This window comes from Hyaena hyaena, unplaced genomic scaffold (genome assembly GCF_003009895.1).
Source record: "Hyaena hyaena isolate Hyena2069 unplaced genomic scaffold, ASM300989v1 scaffold_280, whole genome shotgun sequence".
NCBI classification, from domain to species: Eukaryota; Metazoa; Chordata; class Mammalia; order Carnivora; family Hyaenidae; genus Hyaena; species Hyaena hyaena.
Window position 1 is genome coordinate 1754149 of NW_024080912.1, and position 24634 is coordinate 1778782.

Consider the following 24634-nt stretch of genomic DNA (forward strand, 5'->3'; position numbering starts at 1 on the left):
CCCCTCTGGCAGCAGCGGGGACTTCTACCACCAAGGACCACGGACTGCGGGGGGAGGGGGGAGGGGAGGGGCAGAGGCTTAGACTACAGACCTTGACTTCCTCACAGCTCTGGGGGCTGGGAGTTCGAGACTGCTTCTGAGGCCTGGCTCTGGACTTGCAAACGGCTGTCCCCCCCATCCCCCGTGTGTTCACGTGTCTCCCTCGGTGCTGCCCGCATCCTTGTACCCTGAGGACACCAGTCACATTGGATTAGGCCCACCCTGGTGACTTCGTGTTACCTTCACCACCTCTGCAGAGCCGATCTCCAAATATAGTCACATTCTGAGGTCCTGTGAGGTAGGATCTCAACAGATGGGTTTGGGGGGCACACTTGGTCCACAACAGCGGGGTACAGATAAAAGTCTCCAGGTGGGTACTTTGTTTTTCCCGTTGGCTATGAGAGAGGGTGCAGAGCGTTAGTATTTGCCTGATTTAGACACCAAGGTGCTGGTTACTGGAGCGCACGCGTGCCCACCGTTAGAGCCCCTCGGCCCACCCCCACCCCGGGCAGTGCCAGGCACCGGCGGACTGAGAGTCAGGAAGAAGGGCTGGTCCCATGTCCCACACAATCACTTGGGGACTCATCACCTGCCCCCTGCAGCCACCTATGTGCCCACGTGCACACACACACACACATACACACACACACACACACACACAGTTGCACACGGACCACATGGCACACAGAGACGCGCACACACACATACAAACACGCACATGCATATACAAGCGCACACACCTCCGACAGTCATTCCGACTCTGCTATAGCAGATAGGCTGTGATGGGGACGGGAGCAAGGAGAAGCTGAGGCAGAGGTGGGCCGAGGAAGAGATGATAATTTGAGAAAGCCCATTCCTTTCTAATCTCGGGCTGCCTCATCCATCAGAGCCGGGCTCACAACCCGATGCCGTCTGCTCCCCTGAGGCCAGCAGGTGTCTGGGAAGCCGAGAGAACTCTTTAAAAAGCTCTGGAGACCATCCTCTGTCTGCTTCGCTGCGCATATCGCTCAGCACAAGGTGAGAAGGGCCAACCCCAGACGCTGCCCGTTACCTAATTCCACCAAGTCTTCCGATTTCCACCAAGTCTTCCGATTTCCACCAAGTCTTCCGATTTCCACCAAGTCTTCCGATTTCCACAGCCATGGCCATGGCGTGTCCTGCTCCCGTTACTAGGCTCCAGCCCACACAGGGACCAAACTCTTCCCTTGTTTCCCCTGAGCATCACTGAGAGGGGAAGGACCCAAACCCAGGTGGCTAACAGCCACAATCTCCTCCGCTCATGGGCTCACAACCAACTCCTTTCCAGACCCCAGCCCAACCCAAGATCCCACTGGGGGTGGGGAGGGGGAGACCAGGCTCACAGCCCCTCCTGCCCTTCCACTCTGCATTCTCCCCCTCCTCTCGCATCTGTGGCTCCCAACTTCCCCAGCAAGGCCCTGCATCCTGGTCCTAGGAAAACCACGGAGGGTGGGCGGGGGCTGGCACTCCACGTTCTTCTGGTTCGTTTCCATAAAGCCACTCCAGGGTCCCCTCGTCCAGTGGCAGGATACGATCAAGGGTAAGTTCCTCACATTGGGGCGCCTGGGTGGCTTAGTCGGTTAAGCGTCCGACTTTCGCTTAGGTCATGATCTCGCGGTTTGTGGGTTCGAGCCCCGCGTCGGACTCTGTGCTGACTGCCAGCTCAGAGCCTGGAGCCTGTTTCAGTCTGTGACTCCCTCTCTCTCTGACCCTTCCCTGCTCACGCTGTCTCTCTCTCCTAGAAATAAATAAAAAACATTAAAAAAAATCTTTAAAAAAAAAAAAGGGTAAGTTCCTCACAACGATAACCACCCTGTTGATCGTTTGTGTAGGATCCTGTAGCCTCCAAGCCCCTTCTCCCGCATGACCTCATTTAGCACTACGGATTCCTCTTCCGCGTCATTTTACCCACGAAGGAGCTGAGGCCCAGAGAGGCGAAGCGGCTGGCTCACGGTCACACAGCGGGTAAAGTAGCAGTGCCACTGTAGGGACCCTACGTGCCCTTACTACCCTTAGGGACCTTCACTGCTTGGCCTCCGTCTCGGTGGTGAAATTGTGCTTAAATACAGGTGAGAGGCAGGAAGGGAAACAAGGCCACAGGCACAGGAATGGGGCTGAGATTCCTTCGAGTTAATACACGTCATACCCCAGGGCTGACCTCATAAATATGATTAGATCCTGCAGCGTCCCCCCAGCCCGCCAGGGCCCTGGATGTGAGGACCTCTGTATCCTGTTCCCGGCCACAGCAGGTGGAAATAGTGTGAACTAATGAAATATCACCAGCGAAGCAAACAGCTGAATGCTTCGTCTCCTGGCAGACAGCAGCTACCAGACTGCTGACCCACACGCACGGGCCTCCTCCCCTCCGCCAGCTGAGGGGCCAGACCGGGCTTTGGGGAGATTGCTGGACACCGCGCGGGGGCGGAGACAGACAGACCAGGCTCTGGTGAGGTGTGCCTTCCGACCTTGGGCAAGAGGCTGGACATCTCCGAACCTCAGTTCTTCCATCTGTAAAAAGAGGATCACGGGATCCACTTTGGAAACAAACGTGTCCAGCTGAAGGTCGGGATGTGTCCAGCTGAGGCCGAGCACCGTCCTGGGCCCCAGAGGACAGAAGACATAGAGTCAGTGTGGGGATGTGACACCCACCCATCCATTCAGCTGCCGCACGCTATTCATAGTAAGAAACCCAGAAGCTGGGGGGAAATTCCACTGGGCAGGGTGGCTGTCCGTAAGCAGAGGCCCAAGGGGGTGGCGGTGGCGGGAGAGGCAGGATCTCAAGTCCAGAAAGGCCTCTTTGGGCCCCACAGTGAATCATTACAGAAGCTTAATGCATACTGTCATCAAACTCACCAGGGACTCCGGGCCCAAACCTCCCTTGTGCCTGGTGCACTCGGCCGCCTCGTAGACTCACCCAGTGAACAGTTCAGGGGCTTTCACCACCTGAATCCCTTGCCTCTCAGTCCAGGGGCAGCCCTCCTCCTCACGTAGGTCCAATGGTGTTAACGTTCTGCCCCTTCCAGGCTTGAAGGTGCCCAGGCCCAGGCCCACGCAGCCCTTGCTGATTGGTAGTGACTGGTTAATAGACAGTGTTTGGCCAAACCAAGCTAACTATAGCCAGAGAAACTCAGTGCTGGGACTTTTGATCAAGATCTTGGGGGCAGTGGACTCCCCTTTCCCCAAGGGACTTGGACTCACAAGTGTATAGTACTGCAGGGGAGGGCCGCCTTGTAACCCTCAGGGGACAGTCAGTCTGAGAAGGTGGCCAGTCGGAGCACAAGGTATTGCTGGGAAAATAGACCTAGCTGTGTGATCTGGGACAAGTCACTAACCTTCTCTTAGAGTCTATTTCTTCAAACCTCTAAGGAGCATAAAAAGGGTAAAATAAAATAACAGGTATATAGCACTAAGTACGCAGTAGGTTCTCAACAAAGGAGCCCCCACAATATGGTTCACCCATGTAGCGCTGCTTAATTACAGGTACATGAAGAAGATATGTGGTGATAGAGAGGAAGGCCGTCCTGGCTCCCAAAGAATCACTCATGACAGGCTCTGACCCCAGCATACACCTTCTGTTAGTCTTATCAAGAAGCAAGATGGTAGATGGGACTAGGGACTGGGTGGCTCCATCGGTGAAGCGTCCAACTCTTGATTTTGGCTCAGGTCGCAATCTCATGGCGCAATCCCATGTCGGGCTTGGTGCTGGCAGCGTGGAGCCTGCTTGGGATTCTGTCTCCTGCTCTCTTTGCCCCTCCACTGCACTCTAAATACATACATACATACATACATACATAAATACTTTTTTTAAAAAGGAAGATAGTAGAGTAGAAAGGAGCAAGGGCTTTGGGGTCAGAGAGACCTGGGTTTAAGTCTTGGCTCTCCTGTGTGACCTTAGGCAAGTCACCTAACCTTTCTTTGCCTTGTTCCCTCATTAGTAAAATAAGGAAGGCAATGTCAATGGTAAGAGCATGATGCAGTGCACACCGTGCTCACTACGGTGCTCAATGAATGAGCATGATGACTTTCCTAGACCCTAGCGAGGGATGTTCCAACGGTCAGTCCTTAAGGCTCTGTCTCATTCCTGCCTCGCAGAGCTCAGCCGTGCCTGTGACCTCAAGTCCTTGAACCCCCCCCCCCCCCATGACCACCAAAGCTCTGGGTCCAGCCCCAACCTCTCTCCAGAATGCGGACCTCTGGGCATCTCTGCCAGAATGTCCTCCAGGCATCCCAGATCCCACACGAGGTCCTGGCTTGTCCACCACTCTTCACACGATTTGGGTCTCTCACCTTGGCTTTGGGTTCTTCACTTTCCCGTGAGCAGGTGGTAGCAGATCACTAGGAAGCCTCCGTCAGCCCTCACCTGCTAAGACCCTCAACCCCATGTCATCTCCCCAGACTCACCACCTTCTGAGGCGGCACCTCTATTGCCCGATGGACCCCAGCTTGAGAACTTAGAATCAACTTGGGTTTGTCCGTCTTGTTCATCACAGCCCCCAGGTCTGGGAGAGTCTCCTTCAAGATGTCCCCTACCTCCTCACTCGTCCCTGCTGCCATTACTGTCATGTGAGGCCACAGTCTGGACCCCTCCATAGGGACATATTGGATGGACTACATATCCAGGCTCTGGCACCGGCTTCCCCATCTGGTCCAGCCTCTGCTCTTCCCATCCATGGGGCCAGTGATCAACAAGGGACAACTTGTTTCCCAAACAGACTTTGCATCGAGGCGGGACCTCCTCACATCACTGTCAAGAACTGAACTTCACCGTGGATAAAGTCAGAGCCCTGGAGATTCTTTTTCAGGTTGGAGATGAGGAAAGGAAACTTTCATGGTGTTCATACCAGATACTCAATAAATATTTGTTAAACTCGTTCATTCTTCATGCTTTTCAAAACACATCGCATAGATGGTCATTTCCAATGCCACACAGATCCTGTGCGAGATCCCTTTGCCAGTCTCATAAAAGCTGTGGGCCTTTGTTTCACAAGAACACACCTGCATGTGACTTTCTGCCTATAATCTCAGAGGGGTTCCTAGACCCCCTCAAGCCCATCTACAGAGTGAAGTTGGCACCTAATTGAGCTCATTTTACAGATGGGGAGACAGGAATGCAAAGAGAGGAGGGAGCTTGTCAGAAAACACACAGGACACACCTCCAGGCACTAGGTGATGTCCTGAAAGTGCTGGACTCAGTTCTGGACCCAGGGCTCCAGGCTCACGGCCTTGGACAGCCCCTTCCATAACACACCTGACATCTTTGTGCTGTTTCCTCGTCCACGCGGGAGTGACAAGCCGGCACGGCAAGTCTGTGATGAGGAGATGGTGTATGTGCAAGAACCTAGCCCAGCCCTGTGCACAGAGGACAGTTCCTGTCCCGTTCACTTGCCCACCTTTTCTCTTCCTTTGCTGCAGGATTTTGGAGGACCGAGACAGCGCTCCCATCGAGAGCGGGCGCGGAAGTCTTCACGGAAGAGGAGAGCCGTGTCTGAGCCTCAATTTTGGGTGCTGGAGGGAGGCAGGGGCCAAGGGTTATTAATAGGCCTGGCTTGATGGGACCAGGGAGGGTGAATGTGATACAGACACCGAGCACCATGGTTGGGAAGTACCTGACACCGGAAGGGGAGGGGGCCGAGGGCTGGGGGTTAGCGCCGCCTCCCAAAATAGCCAGAGCAGAAGCCTATATAGGTGGTCACCCCACCCCCAGGCTCACTTCCCTGCAGCACCTCCCACCGGCGCAGCCTTTCAGCGAAGGTTCCAGCCCAAGGTGAGTGGCAGGGGCTGAGGCTGGAGGACCATGGAGGGATACAGTGGGGAGGAGGCCAGCTGGGAGAGACAGCCCCATTGCCCTGTCCTGCAGCGGCACAGGGCTGGGAGGGGGTGCTGGGCAGCTGTGGAGTCCCGGGCTGAGAGTACAAATGCCCCGGCTCTCCATCCCAGGGCCTGGTGTGGCCTGGGGCAAAGCCCTCCCCCTGGCTGGGCCTCAGGCTCCCCACCTGCGGAATGGGATGGGTGGAGCCAGACATCTGCAGACTGGTGACGCTGTCAGAGGAGGCAGCGGAAGCAGGAGGAAGGGTAGGGAGGGCTGGCGGGCTGACCCAATAACATCATCTGGTGCTCTGGTTGGGTGGACTCTGGCCCAGAGAGGGTGTCGGGTTGTTAGAAGGCTTCTCTAAGCAGGGAGAGATGGAGGAAAGGAGAAAGGATGGGTCTGCATTGTGACTCCATAGGTTGCCACAGGGGTCGGTGTTCCGGCATGGTATGTGGCACAGAATTGCGGGACTAGACAGGGCTGGGTCCTGGGTAGTGGGGAGGGGCTCCAAGGGTCACTGAATTCCAAGTCGGCAGATCCGGGAGGGGGTCCCTCTCTGCCACTGCCTTGCTGTGTGTCCTGAGGCAATTCACTGACCCTCTCTGGCCTCAGTACCCCCACCAGTATAGCATAAGGATCCTTCAGCTAGGGAAACAGACTCTCCAAATAGGCTTCTAGAGTGAGTGAGCCGAGCCTGGGGGGCTGGCTGAAATGATAGCACAGGAGCCCAGCATGTCCACAGTAACAGCTCATCTGGGCGCAGGGAAGGCAGGGGTGGCTGAGGGGTCCCCCGAAGACCTTGTGGCAAGAGATAGCATGTCAGGAGCTGCAGCCACTGCCCCTGGGAAGCCGGCTGGAGGGCTTGGACTGAAGGAGCTGACTCACAGGCAGGGGGCAACCGGATCAGCGTTGTCCTAAGGAAGGACAGGAAGGGCGGCCATCCAGGGCTGAGCCCAGGGAGATGGTGTTGACAGCCAGTGTGCCAGAACTCCAGCAGCTGGACAGCTCTCCCCAGCCGCCCCCACGTGGCACCAGCCTCCACCTCTGCACACCCGCCTACGCCTCCGGCTGGAGTCTAAAGATCCCACCACAAGGGACCATCAATGCCACCAACACAAGGGAGGGAGACAGAAGACCAGAAAAGGGGAAGGGCACTCCCCAAGGTCACACAGGGACTCGGCACAGCCGCAGATCTAGAACCCGGGCATCCTGACTCCCTGTCCAGCGTTCCGCATACTCTAGAGGCAGCTGGTCGCAGCCTGAATCCTGGGGAGATCGTGGGAAAGAACGCAGCTGGTGTCCGGCTGCCTTCGATTAGGAAGTGTCACACTTCCCAGCGATGAAGTTCAAGCCATAAGACCTGCTTAGCTTGTCTAGAAACTGTGGTCTGAAGGTAACCACCTTCTCCCCAGATGTGGGTCTTCTGGTCTCCTAGGGGGGAGAGGGGGGCGTAAAGATTTCAGGTAGCCCCTTGCCGCCCCACCCTTTCCCAAAAGGTTTGTTGGGGCAGGAGTCTGAGCTCACACTATACTCCTATGTTCCGAGGCTCAAGAGACCAGGAAAGCAAGTAGTTAGTGGAGATCTGAGAACAGAAAGTCAGACTAGAAAGAAAAAAAAAAAGAAGAAGATTCAGCGCATCCCTGGCCAGATGTGGGATGGGGCACCGGGAGAGGGCCCGAGCAGCGCCGCCTATCCCTGCCACCTCCTCCCAGCGTCCCGTGGGGTCAGATTTCCAGACCTCAGCGCTCAGATTTTGCAGCATAAATTTGCATCCAGGACAGACCAGAGCAGAGACTGAGGTAGGAGCGAAGAGAGAATGGGAGCAAGGTCACGGAGCCCACCAGGGTTCGGGCCGGGCCCCTGACAGTCCAGCGTCCTCCCCGAAGTGGCGGGACATCCTCCGAGGTGCAGCGACCAGAGACCGGCGCTGCACCAGGCTGGCGCCTCCTGGGTGCCCTTGACGGCAGGCGAAGCCTCCAGCCCCGCTGGTGACGCGGGCGCCCCATAAATTCCAGAGGTCGCCCCCTCCCCGGGCACCCTGGCCGCGGCCCCTGGGGCCGCCAGAACCTTGGGGGAAGAGGGTGAGGTGCGGGAGCGGCCGCGGGTCCGCGCGGCCGCCCGGCCAGCGCGGCGAGACTGAGCGGCTCTGGCTGCGCGACCAGCCCCGCGCCCCCTGGCTCTGCGCCAGGCCGGCGGGCGTGCGCCCGGCGCGCAGCACTGCAGCGCTGGTCATATGAGCAGAAATGATAAGAAAAGCACTTTTTAATCTTTTCGCACTTGCTCTGCCCGCTCAAACAGTTGCAGGATGTCGATGACAGACTTGCTCAACGCCGAGGACATCAAGAAGGCGGTGGGGGCCTTTACCGGTGAGCAGCGCGCTCCTCTCCCCAGACCTCTCCCCGTATCCACCACCCCGGCCCCCGGCACCCCGCGGGGCCCCACGGCGGGCGGGCCGGTGCTCCGGAGCGCTCCTCTGCCCACGCATCCTGCTGGGCGATGGGAGTACTAGCGGGGGGCTCCTCGGCGTTTCCCGACCTCCTCTCCGGCGGTACTTGGCGCGGGGAGAGGGTGGGGAGGCTAGACAACCGAAACTTGCCGGGTGGCCGCGCTGCTGCGAGGACTCGGGGTCCGGGACTAAGGGCAAAGACCGGGATCGAAAGCGGGACCTTCGGGTCTTTGTGGGCGCTCGGTACCTCCCGTTAAGGCACTTGGAAGGGTTGCAGGTGCGCGCGCCTTCTCTCCTAGGAGCCCCTTTTGGAGACCCTCTTTCAGAACAGGGCTCTTCCGGCTTGCGGTTGTTGGCTCCCTGACTGTCCAAGCCCCTCTCTGGGACTCAGAGCCCGCCCCCCCCCCGTCCCAAACAGCTCCCCCCAACCACCACCACCCACCCGCGAGCGGGGTGACCTTCCCGCAGCTGGCGCTCCTCCCTGCCGAACACTGCGCAAAGCATCCTCAGCGCTTACAACTTCCAGCCTCCTTAGGCGGCCAAGGGAGGGGAGCAGGCAGGCATCCCTGCCTCTCTGAGCTGCCCTGGGCTTGAGTGCTTAGCTGCTACCTGCTTCCTCTCTCCCCTCACGCAGGTGGGGAAACTGAGGCTGGGAGAGGGCCAGAAACTTGCCCAAGGTCACCTAGCATGGCAGAAGTGGGATTAGAACAAAGGTCACCTTCAGGTCTCGGTCCCCTACCTAGTGTCAGAGGTGGACAGAGCAACGTGACCCTCAGCAGGACCCCTCCCTGCCACACACCCAAATTACTCTAACATTGTACCCTGTCCAGGATTCCTGAAAGGGAGTGCGAGACACAGAAAATTGGGGAGGGGTTCTCCCATTTCCTTTCTGCTTGGCGTCCCCTCCTCAGGTATAAAGAAGCTCGGGGAGGCCACCCTCCTGGGGTCCTGGGATAACCCCACCACTTTTCCTTGACCCACTTTGCTCCCTCTGAGAAGGAACCTAACTGGGGCTGGGGGAGCCTTCTAACATCCCCCCCACCTCCCGCTGGAATGGATATCTACAGCAAAGCCACGATTTCTGGGGCCTCCCCCCTCCTCCTCCCACAGTGTGACCTTGAGAAAAACTTGTCCTCCCTCTGTCGATTTTCTGGCAACACCATCTGTGGCCGAGAAAAAAGGCTGACCGCACCCCCCCTCAACATACACCACGCCATGTTCATTCATACCACCACCAATTCCCTTGCCCACCTCCATTTGGCCACAACCCGACAGCCTTCATGGGACCCCGGAAGCCCCTCTGCCTTCAAGGCTACTTCTGCCATCAGCAAGGGGTACGGTGGAGCGTGGGGGCAAGTCTACCTCTTCCACATCCAGCTGTGTGACCTTGGGCAAAGCACTGTCCCCTGGTCTGGGCTCCTTCAGCCCTCCCACAGAGGTGCATCCCTCTGTCTCCCAGCGCTGGCACGGGGAGGTCAATCAGCAAATGTCGAGGCACCCCCATTCACCTGCTCTTCCCTACTGGCCCCTTCTTTGTCCTCATTTTAACCCACTCCTCTCCCCTGCCCACAGCTGTCGACTCCTTCGACCACAAAAAGTTCTTCCAAATGGTCGGCCTGAAGAAAAAGAGCCCGGATGATGTAAAGAAGGTGTTCCACATCCTGGATAAAGACAAGAGCGGCTTCATCGAGGAGGATGAGCTGGGGTAAACTGAGGCCCGCAGGGGCTGTCCAGGCTGAGAGGGAGTCGGGGGCTGGGATTCTTGCTGCCGAGTCCCCATCACATCTGCCCTTCTCTCTCTGCACAGTCGGCAGAAAATAACTATGCCTGACCGCCATTGCTTCCGGAAGAATAAAATCTGCAGCAGAAAGTGCAGCTAACTAGGTTAAATTATAGCCACTTAATATTGTTAATGGAATGGTGCTACTTAATAATTTAATACACATGAAGAGGCAGGTTTTCTAGAAGCCTAACACCACATACAAGACGGGGAGCACTACCTCGGGTATTTAGTTCATTGATTGTCATTTGCCTAAAGGGCACCATTCACCATGCTGCAGACCCTCCCCGTGCCCCCCCCCATTCCACTCCCCTACACCTCTATAACAGTGCAGCTAAAGCAGTGTATGGGCAAGTTGGGGATACAGAACCAACTTTGGGGGTCAGGAGTCCTGGGAGCAAAGCGGAGGAGGGGAAGGTTATGATATGACTGGGAAAAGGCACCTGGCTCAGGTCTGCCCACCGAGCTATGCCCTATGTCACTCTCTGGCCAAGACTTCCTTGAATTTCGCCTTCAAGAGGAAGGGAGTGGTGTGGAGAGAGTCCTCTCAGTAGGGACTTCCCTATCCATCCAGTCTCGCCTCAAATCATCCCACAAGGGTACCCTTTGTCTAGAACCTTTTCCTTCTACCTACTCTCCCCCACACCCCATGAACTGACTTCTACTTGTCCTTCACGCGTCACCTTCTCCAGGAAGCCTCCCTGACTCTTCTCCTCACCCCAGATGGGATGGATGCCTCCTCTGAGCACCCTTCTCCATTTCCTCACCGTTGCATCCATCGCACTGTGTGGTCTCTGAGTACTTGATCCCCTCCTCATTTTTGCAGGTGACTTCCTGCCCTGGGCTCCCAGTGTCCAGCATGGCCCTGGCATGGTCCTGGCACAGAGAGGATACCTTTGTGTTTGTTGTGTTGGCTCAATAAATAAACAAATGCAGGTGCCCTGCCTGCAGTGGGGTCTGCCTGTAGCCGAGGACAGCCCGTCCCTCTCTGCACACCCACCCGTGAAGGTGCCGCCGCAGCCCGGGCCGCACAGCCGCGTGCACGCCTGCCGCTTGCTGCCCGTCCCGGGTGCCTCTACCTGTCCCTGCAAGGTGACCTCTCTCCCTGGCTTTTCTCCCCAGATTCATCCTGAAGGGCTTCTCCCCAGATGCCAGAGACCTGTCCGTGAAAGAAACCAAGACGCTGATGGCCGCTGGAGATAAGGATGGGGACGGCAAGATTGGGGTCGACGGTGAGTAGCCAGGATCTGGGGCCTGAGCGCTTCATAGATCTTTGGATGTTCGGATGCTCGAAGCTCGGAGCTTCTCTGTCACATGAAGGGGGGAGGAGAGGTCCCATACTCCCCAGGATTAGAAGGAAAAGGCAATGCATTATGTCTGAGAGCTCTGTCGTGTAAGCCACGCACACACACACACACACACACACAGATGCACACACGCACACACACACAAAACTGGTACATTTTTTTCTAAACTTGAACAACCCAAAAGGAATAGATCCTTTTTTTTCCCCCCTGCCTACTGCATAGGGAATCAAGAGGATTTGGGATTATTTTCCCTGAATTTTGCCTGCACTTTTGCCCGAGTTCCGGTCCCGGCTCTGCTCAGACTGGCTGTGTGACCTTGGGCTGTCTCTCTCCTCCTCTGGGCCTCAGTCTCCCATCTGTAATCTGAGGCCATGAAGCCAACCGATCCCCTAGGACCCTGTGGGCTCTCAGGGGCTCAAATTCCAGACATGGAAATTCCTTATCTTCTATCCTCCTTAGCATCTTGTCCTGGTATCCTGTAACTTCAGTGAACAGACCTGTTTTGGCTTCACCCAGGTGTACTGTTCCAGCATATTGTAGGAGAGCCGGGAAAACAAGCCAGCCAGCAATCAGCTAGGAATTAGGAAAAGAAATACCTGACTCTGCCTTGCTTTTCAAGCTTCGCTTTCAGAACAGGTGGGCCGTCGGCGGTCCCTCATCCTATATGCTTCTCCACTGAGATGTAAGTCGGTGGGGTAACATCTCGTGTTAACCCCAACAGCATTACCTTCCTTAACATCCCAACAGCCTTGAGAATGAGCTCAGTTTTGCAGATGGGCAAACTGAGGCTGGAGGTCCTTAGCCTGTTCAAAGAGCTAGGACATAAGTAGGAGAGCAGGATTGAGAAGACCTCTTTCCAAGCTAGCTGTGCCACATCTCATCAGGGCCCTGTCAGTCGAAGGGAAAATCGTGTGCAGGCACTTGGCCTCTGGGTTCAAATCCCAGCCACTTTCTGGCTGTGTGACTTTGGGCAGTTCAAGGAACGGCGCTGGGCTTCAGTTTTCTCGTATCTGAACTGAGGATAACGATAGTTCTTATCTCACGGGATTGTCTGAGGATTAGACGTGTGCGCGTGTAAAAGGTTTAGACTAGTGTCCAGCACAGAGTGCTGTATTAACGTATTTATTAACTACATTTAAAAAAATGGGGACCAGCCCTTAACATCTAGTATTTAGCCCACACCTGGCTCAGAGCAGGCATTTAATGGACATCCGTTGCCGAGGGTCAAGTCCAGCCCCCCACGCTCGCTTCCTCCCAGCTATGACCTTGGCCTTGCCCCCTCTCTACTCCTAGTCCAGTCTGGCAAGTGAGGTGCATAGTTTTATCCTAAGACCTGCTTGGCCTCATTGTGAAAATTAAGTGGCTATCAACGCACAATTGCTCTGGGAAAGTTAAAAGGTGTGGCCGGATGTGGCTGTAGTTTATTCAAGTTGTACGTCAGAGGCCCAAATGGAGAGACCCCAGCAAGGTCAGATGCAGGGAGGCGCCTGGCCTGTCTTTGTGGCTGCAAAGGAGGGAGGTGATTTTAAAGGAGCCGGAGCAGAAAGTGCTGGAGAGAAATGGGTGACTGGTGATGGCGCCTCTCCCAACTCCCCATCCTCACCAAGCCACCTGGTGCCTCCCCTGACCCCAACCCAAACCTCCAGGTCTCCTGGTTTTATTTGCAGCCAGTAGGTGGGGGCGGGGTCCTTCTGGTTGGCTGTTCTGGAGCAACCTACTTGGATAAAAAACAAAAAAAAAAAAACAAAAAAAAAAAACCAGGCCAGATCCTAGGCTGCCTCCCTCCCTCCCTCCCTGCTGAATTCATATTTGAAAGAGCTAACTCAACTTTTGCGACTGATCTAACAGACATTTACTGAGTAGTAAGCATCTGCCAGGCGCTCAGGGAGGTAAAGATGAGTTCGACCCTCCTCCCAGCGGCGCTACTTCCTGGCTGGGTGCCCCAGAGCAGTGGCTCAGCAACCCTGAGCCTTGGCTCATCGGTAAGCTGGGCACGGACAGCACACGGCTCCCTGGCATTGGTGAGGATTCGTGACATGATGCATGTTGAGTGCAGCACCCGGCGCCTTCTAAGTCCTAGGTGAATACTGTGATACTATTTCTCTTTTGTCTGCGAGTTGCTTAGAGCCCTAGGTATGTGTATGCAAAAGGCCAGCGATGCCAGGGAGGTGGTGCGGAGGAGCCTTTTGGAGAGGGACTTAGGCAGATTGGAGGCTGTGTGGGCAGGAAGCCACAGTCTGGAGCCTGGGGAGATGGGGCAGCGGGGGGGGGGGGGGGGGGCCCGGGGGGTCCCTGCGGAGCTCCAGGCAAGACATTGGTTTGAGAAAAGGGATGAGGGCTGGGGAGTTTAGGGATGTTTAGAAAGGGGCAAGAAGGTTGGTTTGCTGGGGGTGGGAAGGGAGAACTGGTACCAGGGTGGTAATGCGTGCCCAGCCCAGTTCTGAACTCTGCATACACACGTCACCTGAGACAGAAGACGTCACCTAAGACAGAGGACGGAGGTGCAGGTGCTGAAAGAGCAGGGCCGGTTTTCAAGGTAGGCTGGATACATACCCAGCTCCATGCGCCCGCACAGTTCAAGCTCAGGATGACCCGGTGACGCTCCGAGGGCCGGCGCAGAACGAAGCAGGGTCGGGTAGGAGAAGGAAAGGACAGTGAGAGCAGATTCCCCCTGACGCAGCAGCAAGGCCCCTGCAGGGCGCACTTTCTCGAGGTGGGACAGATGTAGATAACCTCCCCTCCCCGCCTCTGCCCCAAACTCGGTACTTTTTCTGGAGGGTGCCGGCGAGGTTGAATGTGGTCATGCCCAATAGGGAGTGAGATGGGAGGCAGAGACCTTTGCGGGCCTGTTTCGGGCACCCTGCTTTCCTGCCTGCTTCCTTCTAAAGGCAAAGGGGGCCTGAGCCCCTGGCGGTCAGCTGCAGGATGCTCTCAACTCCCGGTGGGGCCTGAGGCAAGTCATGGAAGCCCTCTGATCTTCAGAAGCCTGCTCTTTAAAATCAGGAGTCGATCATTAGCCAGTCACTGGAGCCCCTTCCTTGGGGGGAGCTCCGTGGCCCTGGGGTTCCGCAGCGGCCCCAGTGAATAAACTTCTAGACCGAGGACCAGGTGAGCCTGCGCCACTGTGAACAACAGTAACATCTAACTTCATGGAGCACGTACTGTGTGGCAGGTACTGTGCCTGGCATTTCACGCATCCAATCTTCCTCGCTGTGTTTGAGGTGGGTACTATCGCTACCCTCATGTCATAGACGAGGACCCCAAGGCTCAGAGAGGCTAGGGCTCTGCTGAAACGTCCCATCTCAGGAAAGATGAGGTCAGGATCCAAGTTCATGTCTGCTGGACCCAAAACACACGGCCTGTGCTGTGTGCTTTGTTCATTTGTTGAGTTCAGTAAGCATCTGCCCTGAGATAATGCTCCATATTGACTTATTGCTTGGTTCTCTCTCCTCCACTGTGAGGTCAGCTCCTTAAGAGCAGAACATTTGGTTCAGTTCTGTGCTGGCTACCTAGAATAGGGTCTGGCCCACAGTAGGGGCACAGGGACAGTTTTGAATGAATGAATGAATGAATGAATGAATGAATATGTGGCCGGCTCTGGGGATGCAGTGATGAGGAAGCGTAGCCTGTGGGGAGAGGTCTGCAGGCGAAGGCGGGAGACCTGTGTGGGCTGGGGGCTTGCATGTAGCAGGTGCTGGGGGATTCTAGAGGCAGGACCACCTTCACGTCCCGCTGTTTGCCCTCTGAAGGTGAGTGATGCTTACCAGGTCCCCTCGAGGACCCCAGATCGAAGGGAGGGGATGGAAAGGCAAAGTTCTAATAATAACCCTTTGCATTCCCATCTTTGGGTCACCTGCTTCCAAGAAACTCAAAGACTTTTATAGACGTGGTCGATTGATTCTCTAAGGCCACCCCTGAGTGGCTGGTGCAGGGCTGGCAGAGAAGGGTTTTAAGGCGGAAAAGGAGAGAGAAGCTGGACAGAGGGGGAAGGTACCCCTGAACCCGGCCGCCGTGGCAAGACCCAGGCACAAACAGCAGGCGAGGCCACTAAGTGACAGGCTCTCTCTGAAGCGTCTGTGCCTCACATTGCTGGGTCTCAAACTGGAGCCGACGTCGGAATCACTGGAGGGCTTTTCACCGCACAGCTGGCTGGGCCCGACCCCCAGAGTTCCTGAGTCCTTAGGCCTGGCGTGGGGCTGAGGTGTGTGCCCTGCCCCCAAGTCCCCAGGTAGTGCTCCTGCTCCGGGGACCATACTTTGAGGACCATTGCCTTAGAAAAATCCTAGAAGGTAGGTGCCATCACACTTCCCCTTCTGCGGATGAGGAAAGAGAGGCCCGGGGAGGTCAGGTGATCAGGGTCATCAATAGCAGAGACAGGGCTGCGGCTCAGAGGTCCAGCCAGGACCCCTCCCCCTCATCCTTCTACCCACCCTGGCCTCCACCTTGCCTCTCACGCCAGACATGTCCCCAGTCTGGGCTCTCCTCCCGTGCAGGCTGATAGGAGGAGTGGCTACTTACCACCCACACATGCATGCACACGCACACGCACGCACACACATGCACCAGTTCCCTGAAACCTGACCCCTCAGATGGCTCCTGTTTCCGAGCTTCCAGGCTATTCCAGCTCAAGAGACTGTTTTGCTTTCTTGCTTCGGTTGCTGAAGCATTTAGCCATAATTACCCCTGGACCACTGCAGTCTGCTCCTCTCATGTGCCTCGAGGCGTTTGCCTTTTCTGCTTCCTTCTGGCGAAATCTGTTCTCTTTTATCCTTAAGCTGCCCATTTAACATGGCAGGCGGGTGGGAGCTCTTGGGCCGGAACAGCTAAAGTCGGGCAGAAAATACAACCTGCGTGCGATGCGAGTGGCGTGGGCGGCCAAGCCCTGTGTTCTCCCTGGCCATCCGCCTCCTCATCCCAAAGATGGGAAGAATACCTATCTCAAAGGGTCGTTGCTTGAGTTAAGTGAGTGTTCTGGAAATGATCCCTTGCCTCCGATTTTATAGGGGCGCTTTCTCTCTCGGAAGCTGCCTCGAAACCCTTCTGGAATAGCAGTCCTCAGAGGAAACGAAGTGGGGTCTGAGATGGGGGGGGAAGTGGGGGGGGCAGAGGGAGAGGTGCGGCCATCCAGCGCCTGTGGGATTTGAGTTCCAGGCAAGGCTGGAAACACCACTGAGAGTTGTGGAAACTGAGGCCCGGGGGGAGGGGGGACGTTCAGCGCCAAAATCACCCAGAAATCCTTGGCGGCGGGGCACTGTCACTCCCTCCACCAGGCTGCGCCGAGACAGTCCAGTTATAAATGGTTTCTGGGCTTAGCGAGATGCTTGCTTTAATTCCCTAGTGGCTACTCCCAGCTCCGGCCTGTGCGGTGCTAGATAAACCAGAGCAAAGGGAGAGGAAGCCGGGCTCCTGTGAGAAGGAGTAGCCAGCCGGGGGGCGGCAGGAAGGCGATGTCCCCTCTCCATGTATCCCTCTCCTGCCTCCATGGGTCATGGCATTAGTCAGAGCCACAGCCTCTGAGAGAGAGAGAGAGAGAGAGAGAGACGCACCCCACGTGAGCCACGCCGGCATTAGAATCTTCCTGGATGAGTGGCTCACGGTCTCAGTGTCTCTGTAAGTAAAATGGGGACGAGAGAGGTGGCACAGATGAAATGGGCTGATGCCCAGGGCAGTGCCTGGCACAGAGTGAGCCCCTAGGAGTGTTTATGCTGCTCCCTGCCGCCATCTGGCTTGACCCCAAATAACCCTGCCTCCCGCTCTCTGGGGTGGGAAAGTGATCCCTGCTTGCAGTACCAATTTATAAGAAACCCAGCCCGGGAGCTATTTAGAGGTGAGGTGATAAACCAGGAGGCCAGTGCCTCCATCCTGATCATCACGACAGAGGGAAGGAAAGAGCCTTCCAAGAGCTGACTCAATGTCCATCTCAGTTTCTCTCTGGGCCGTCAGCGTGTGCTGGTCTCACTTGTCAATAGCTTCTAAATTTGTCCAATCCCCCAAGGCCTCGGGCCTGGGACCGACCTAATTAGGCTAATTTCAGTTTCCTCCGGGAAAGGAGAAGACTGAGCCCTCCAGCCCCCCTGAACCCCCTCCTTCCGCACCTCTCCCTCATCCTTCTCTAACTGGATGAGGAAGAGACCGCAGGCTGGCCCTTGGGGCCTCCAGGGGAGGACTCAAGGGCAGAGGTGGGGCTGGCAGAGGAAGGGCTCTGCTTCCTTCCAGAGGAATACTCCTCCTCCCGTCTTGATTTAGAGGGTGTGCCGGGCACCAATGTAGCAGACACTTCTTGCCCATGACTCATGTAGGGCTAACCCTGTGAGGAGATGCTCTCAGTATCCCCATTTTACAGATGCGGACACTGAGGGGCAGAGCCCGAGTTTCCTCGGAGGGGCATGCTGGAGGCGGGTTCCTAACTCGGAGGGCAGAGGTGATGTGGGAAAGTTGCACTACGTCGGCTGCGTGATCTTTAGACCACCCCCTGCCCTCTGCTGCCCACACCCTCCTTGCCTTTGTCTCGGGAGTTGTGTTGACATTGCGAAGCTCCAACCTGTGTGGGATGGAGAGGAGGCCCAAGGGAGGTGGAACTCACACGTATAGACCAGCAACTTCCTGGGTTTTCTCATTTGGTCTTGCCCAGAGCCCAGCAAGCAGACGATAGCACGCCCGCCTCACAAATGAGAGTAGAGTAGCGACCGAAGGCCACCCAGCTGGAGAAGGACCAAGAGTCAGACCCAGCTCCAGGTGCTGGGCGGGGACAGGAAACGGTGGGGGATAAGGGCAGCCGTGCCAGAAAGTAATGTTACGGTGCCGTTTGCCAGGCCGCGCTTGGACCGTGCCAGACAGTGGCCAGATATTTCATAGGCTTGGTTTAAAGTAGCTGGAGCCGTAGAAGGGCCTCAATCACAACAGCGTCCAAATGCCGAGCGCTGGCTACGGATCAGGCCCCTGACAAGGGCTTTAGGGCCGGCTCCTCTGAACGCGTGGAGGGGCTCCCTTTTACAGGCGGGGAAACTGAGGCACCATAAGGTGAAATAACTGGCCCAAGGTCACAGAAGGAAGAATGAATGGGAGGTAGGAGTTGACTCCAAGATCCTTTGCTTGAAGCTCTGTACAAGAGCTGTAAAGGCGTCTTCTGGACTTGACATTGAACAGATAAGCCAACTGAGACCTGGAGGGGTGAGGGTGCAGGGGTGGGAGCGGGAGGCAGAGCCAAGGTCGGAACCCCATCCCTGTACGTCATCCCAGCATCTCTCCGCCAAGGCAGCTGACCTAGACTCTGCAGGGCTTCGTATGTTTTACCTATTTGTTTTTTTTTCTTAAGGAGAAACATGGACATTTTAGAGGAGACTTTTTTTTTTTTTTTGATAAGAGGGCTGTTTGTTAATTGGCCGATTTCTAAGAGCTCTGCCCTGCACGTACGAAGGGTACTGAAGAGGTGACCCCTGCCCTCAATTTGTCTACAAAATGCCCTGCTAGCTTCTGGGAGGATAAAATTAGAATCCAGTGTTCTCTGCAAAAAGCCAGGGCATGTGACCTTTGTGACATCCTGGCTGCTTCGGAGTGGACCCCAGGGCGGGCACAGGGGCCTGTTTTCCGAAGCTTTTAAAATGCCACAGGTCCAAGATATGTCCCAGTCCACAAGGCCTGACTCTGCCACTGGGGAGACCCTTGGTTGGCATTGCCTGGTCCCCCTCATGCTGACCGCACCAAATGCCACCCAGGGTGAAGGTGATAAACTGGCCCTTCGCTGACAAGGACCGTGATTTCTTTTTAACTTTTTTATGTCTTATTTTTTATATTTGAAAGACAGAGTGTGAGCAGGGAGGGGCAAAGAGAGATAGGGAGACACAGAATCCGAAGGAGGCTCCAGGCTCTGAGGTGTCAGCACAGAGCCCGATGTGGGGCTCGAATTCACAAACAGTGAGATCATGACCTGAGCCGAAGTCGGACGCTCAACTGACTGAGCCACCCAGGTGCCCCTCCAAGGACCCTTGATTTCTAGGGTGAGGATTAGGGAGGTGAATGTGGGTCAGGAAACTGTAAGGACCAGCTCCCCTTTTAACAATCGCACCACGAGCTGGCATTGGCGGATGGACACATGTCTCCTTTATCCTAGCACAGAGCAAACTTAGTGGCCAAGGACAGGATATGTGGGCTCTATCCAGCTTTCCAGAGTAAATGGCAAGTTGAGGGAGTCCCTGTTTCAACCCACTATGGGACGTGAGCCCAATCAGGAATGGCCTTCTGCATCCATGCAGAGGGCACTCCCGAGATCACCGGCCGAATCTGGCCTCTGCCTCTTGGTTGCTACATGACCTTGACACTTCCCTTCTCAGGGCTTCTTTTTCCCCATCTATAAAATGGGAATCACCCCATTCACCTCCCAGGGCTGTTGTGAAAACTTTATATGAGGCAAGTCAGAATTTGTTGAACCCTAAGGAGGACTCGTGATCCATCCATCCATTCTTCCTTCCATCCACCCATCCATCCATCCATCCATCCATCCATCCATCCATCCATCTGTCCATTCTTCTATCTATCTGTCCATCTATCCATCAGTCCATCCATTTGGCATTTGTTTATTAGCACCTGCTGTGCGCCAGTGGACACACTGTGTGCAAGGAGACTGGGCTCCCTGCCCCCCTGGAGTTTACATTCTAGCAGGGGGAGACTGACAAAAATAAGTAAGTACATAAATAAGATCATTTCAGAGAGTGCTAAGTACCATGAAGTAAATAAAAAAGGGCTAATATGACAGAGTCATGGGGGTGGCGATATTTGAGCTGGCTCGTGTGTCACTCAACACCTAGGTCAGAGTAGGTCGGAAAGCTCCGGGGCACAGAAGGGAGCCTAAAAGCAGTGGCTTGAATCACATGTGCTGTGTGATCTTGGCCAAGCTCGTTACTTCTCGGGCCTCAGTTTCCCCATCTGTAAAATGCAGACAGAAATAGCTCCACCATGGAGTAGTTGTGACAATTCAACGACATAATATATATAGAACGCTTTGCATGTTGAGCGTTCCATACATACAAATTCTGAAATTCTATAAACATGGACGATATTAATCACAGTGCCAATGACAAGATCAACCTGCTTCACCGAGGTGCTGTAGCGTCAAGGAAGCTTGTGGCTGGGGAAGCGACACACAGACCCGGCCCACGGGAGAGATTGTTAGAGTACTTGGGGTTCCCGTTCCATCCCTGCCACTCGATGTCAGTGAGGATCCCCTGCAGCCCCAGGGCGGTTTGAGACCAGCTGGAGGACCCTCCCCCTACCCCCTCTCACTCCAGTCGATACCTAGGCACCCACACCCAGGCCCCTTGCCTTTCCTGTCCTTGACGACAGCCTGGGGACAGGAAGAGGGTGGTGTGCATCTCCCAGGTCAAACCCCAGAAAGGCAAGGAGCCCAGGCACGTGTCCCTCCACCCGGCAGGGATCAGCTCCACGTACTCTGGTGAGAGCATGAGTTTTTCGTTTTTTCACTTTTTTATTTGGAAATAATGCCGTCAACAATAGCGTGAGTTCCGTACATGCCGGGGGCTGACATTTCACATGACCGTGGGAGCGCAGGATGAAAACTAAGAGATTGCACGGTGGGGGTGGGACATCCGTGCCTCACACAAAGTCTGGGGAGGGTGGGACACGCCCCCAAGGGGCCCCACATACTTCCGGCACCGTGAAGCCGTGTGTTTTCACAGGGAATCGTTAGTGCCTCCCCTTCACTCCACCGACAGATGGACACCCGGACGGACACCCAGAGAGGCACATCTCCTAGCAAACACCCAGCCGGGCTTGCAACCCTAACTCCATCCTTTCTAGATGTGACAGAGATGGTCCTGGGCCCCACACTCTGGCAGGCTGGGGACGCAGCGCCTCAGGACATCTCGTTCGTGGCAGAGGGGGGCAAACTCCTTGTCCTCTCTTGTCTCCCGGAGAGAAAAACAACAGGGCAGACACCCCCTGGGACCCTTGATTTCAAAGAAAGGTCTCAGAAGACCTGGCTGTAGAAAGGTAGCCCTGAGGACTGCCTCAGCAAGGACCTCCCAGGGGCATGGAGAACCAGGGCCAGGTGGGGAGTGGTGGGTGTGAAATGGGGTGGGGGAGGGCCCTTCCCGACATGTCGCTTCTCACGGCCTCTCAGCTCAAGAAGTGCGCTGACTTTTCTTCCTTTTATGGATGATGACAGCGAGGCTCAGAGAGGTCAAGTGCTTTGTCCGAGGTCACAAAGCCCAGAAGCAGCAGAGCCAGATTTGGGGCCCAGGCCTCCCGACAGAACTAGCCCTGTCACACAAGATGCCAGCCCGGAAATGGCCGCTGGGTGTTTCCCAAATCCAGCCCATTGCTTCCTGTCTTCTGAGCCCTGCTTGCCTGAGGCCCTCACCTGTCGATCCCTTCCCCACCCTCTGCTTCCTCCTATGGGAATCCTGCAGCTTCCCACAGGACTCTCCCCGAAGCAACCCGCCCTCTGAAGTTTTGCTGATGCCTTAAATAAGAGGCACCTCTTCTCCTGGCGACAGCGAAGTCCCTGGGCCCTCCATCCATTCCCAAATTCATGTGGCCTCTGAGGTGTCAGGCTTGGAGGCAGGTGGTGGCATGGAGCAGGAAAGAAGGTGGGTGGGTCCTGGGGCTTTATGTTCCAGTGTGGGGGAGGGGCAGATAACAAGTGACTGAGCAGGATCACACTCCAAAGTATTTTCAAGTGTGAAAAGTGCCGTGAACAGAATAAGAAATGGTGATGGCAGAGAGGATCACAGTAGGGGAGGGTCACTACCTTCACCAGAAGGGCCAGAGAAGGCGCCAGGAGGAGGGACGTCTGAGTTGGGAACACAGCTATGAGAAAGTTCGGGAGCAAGTCCGGGAGCGCACCAGGCAGAGAGAACAGCAGGTGCAAAGATCCTGAGATGGGAATGCCCCCAGTGTGCTTGAGATTCAGAAAAGAGCCCAGAAGCATGGGGCATGTCCTGATAGCTACTGTGTCTTCCCTGAGCAGACCCGAAGCCCCTTCAGTGCAAGGGTCATCCCCCGTGTCTCCCCTCACCTGGTCGGAGCCATCCCTTCATTTAGGTGGAGCTGGATCCAGTGGAGGAACACTGGGTCTCCTCCTCATGCTGACATCGATCTCTGACATCGTTAACTAGCATTTGGTGAAGGTGGATGCTCCTGTTGGGGGAGGGCAGGTGAGAGCCCCATGGACTCGAAGGCAAGCCATGTGGAGGCACCTAGACCCCAGGGCTTGAGTCCCAGCTCAGCCCCTTACCACCCTGGAGGCTCTGAAAAGCCTCGTCTCTCTGGGCCTCAGCTTCCCCTTCTATAAAATGGGAATAACTCTCAGTTTCCTGAGTGAGATGGTCAAGATTAAGTGAGGAGTTGTGTGAGACAGGGCCCAGCTCATTCTGAGCACCTGTACCCACTCATCCGTCTAAGCTGCATGGAGCTGTCACCTGCTCTGGTGTCCTCCATGGTCTGCTCAGCCCCAAGGAGGAGGAGCACACTGTAGTTCTTGGACCAGGTTGCTCCCTGGAATCACCTTTTACTTCTTTTTTTTTCTTTTTTTTAAGAGAGAGAGAGAGAGAGCACAAGCTGGGGAGGGGCAGGGGAGAGGGAGGGAGAGAATCCCAAGCAGGCTCCATGCTCAGCACAGAGCCCGAGGCAGGGCTGGGTCTCCCAACCACGAGATCATGACCTGAGCTGAAGTCAAGAGTCAGACGCTTAATCCACTGAGCCCGCCAGGTGCCCCTAGAATCACCTTTTAACAACTAAAATAACTCACCCCTTATCCCAGGCCTCCCAAATCAGAAACCCTAGGGCAAGGGAACCCATGTCTTCTCAAATTCTGCTGGTGATTCTGGTGGGCGGCTGGGAAACAACGGGACAAGGGGCCAAGAAGAGCCCAGGGTCCCAAGAGGCTCAGACAGACCTAGGTCTGAATCTTGGCTCTGCTCATGAGGAGCTGCATGACCTTGTAAAACCTGCTGGTCTCTGAGCCTCGGTTTCCTCATCTGTAGAATGGGACTGATGATGAGAGGCACATTATCGGATCACTGTCAGAGTCCAACAAGATACGAATCTGGAGTGCTTAGAATAGCAGCTGGAGTGCTGGCTAAGGATTGCTGCCATCATCACTGCAGTTATTATTAGGAATGTGTGGGTGGCGGCAGCTCATTAAGAGCATATACCGCTCTGGTCGAGCGCTGAGTAATATATGAAAGTGTTGAATCACTTTATCGTACCCCTGAAATGAATGGACCCACACTGTATGTTAACAACCCTGAAATTAAAACTTTTTTAAAGTAAAACGAACAAAAGGGAGATGGTAGGCTCGCCATTTCTCATTTGCTCCACTCCTTCCTTCCTTCCTTCCTTCCTTCCTTCCTTCCTTCCTTCCTTCGTTCGTTCCTTCCTTCCTTCCTTCCTTCCCACACTCACTCATTCCATCACTCCAGACCAGAGGAAGCAGCTGCAGGGCCCAACAGTCAGGCCGTGGTGAGTCCTCCCACACCGTCCACCTCTGACCCCCATCTCTGTCCTCTTCTTTTGCAGAATTCTCCTCTCTGGTGGCCGAAAGCTAAGACGCTCTGACTGCCCCAGGTCATCCACCTCTCTGCCCTGAACACCCAATCTCAGCCCCTCGAGCTGCCCTCCTGCGTTTCTGTTCAGTGTGTTTATGTTATTTTTTACTCCCCCCACCCCCTGCAGCCCTCAAATGATATCATTCTTCTGGAAAATGCTGGAGAAACAATAAAGGCTGTACCAACCAGATTCTGCTGCTCTGGAGGACCTGGGCCTGCTGGGGTATGGATCCTGCTGTGGCTCTCCAGACACACCTGTGCAGGGGTGGGGCAGGATTTAGACAGAAAAGAGGTTGGGAGGGAAATTTACTGAGCCTCCCTCTGCCTTTGGTACTGAGAATGGTACTTTCCATTGGTTGCCTTAAATCCTTGAAACCGCCCATCAGCAGGTGATGAAACTCCCATTTTACAGATGCAGAAACTGAGTGTTAGAGAAGAAAGTGATGTGTCAAAGCCCACACAGCTAGGATTTATAGATGGATGGTTGGATGGATGGATGGATGGATGGATGGACGGACGGACGGACGGATGGATGGATGGATGGATGGTGGGATGGATGGTGGGATGGATGGATGGATGGATGGATGAATGGATGGATGGATGGATGGTTGGGTGGGTGGGTGGATGGATGGGTGGGTGGATGGATGGTTGGGTGGGTGGGTGGATGGATGG

At 55.5% G+C, this 24634-nt stretch overlaps 1 protein-coding gene across 2 annotated transcripts; it reads left to right on the forward strand.

Annotated features, from left to right (window-relative positions):
• Positions 1-7589: 7589 nt before the first annotated feature.
• PVALB (parvalbumin) lies at positions 7590-24152 on the forward strand. 2 transcript variants are annotated; one of them, XM_039246185.1, is made up of 5 exons: positions 7590-7665; positions 8165-8232; positions 9885-10017; positions 11215-11324; positions 23934-24152. In XM_039246185.1, the coding sequence occupies exons 2-5, from the start codon at positions 8172-8174 to the stop codon at positions 23960-23962; spliced, it is 333 nt and encodes a 110-aa protein (XP_039102116.1). In that variant the 5' UTR covers positions 7590-7665; positions 8165-8171; the 3' UTR covers positions 23963-24152. The 2 variants fall into 2 exon arrangements, with proteins under 2 accessions (XP_039102116.1, XP_039102115.1); XM_039246184.1 differs by lacking the exon at positions 7590-7665 and having other exon boundaries at positions 8107-8232.
• Positions 24153-24634: the final 482 nt, after the last annotated feature.

Bases quoted from the DNA above. Each gene is read 5' to 3' on its own strand.
- PVALB (XM_039246185.1), top strand. From the start codon at position 8,172: ATGTCGATGACAGACTTGCTCAACGCCGAGGACATCAAGAAGGCGGTG. The intron at 8,233-9,884 runs GTGAGCAGCGCG...CCCTGCCCACAG, and splicing joins GGCGGTGGGGGCCTTTACCG to CTGTCGACTCCTTCGACCAC. The intron at 10,018-11,214 runs GTAAACTGAGGC...TTTTCTCCCCAG, and splicing joins ATCGAGGAGGATGAGCTGGG to ATTCATCCTGAAGGGCTTCT.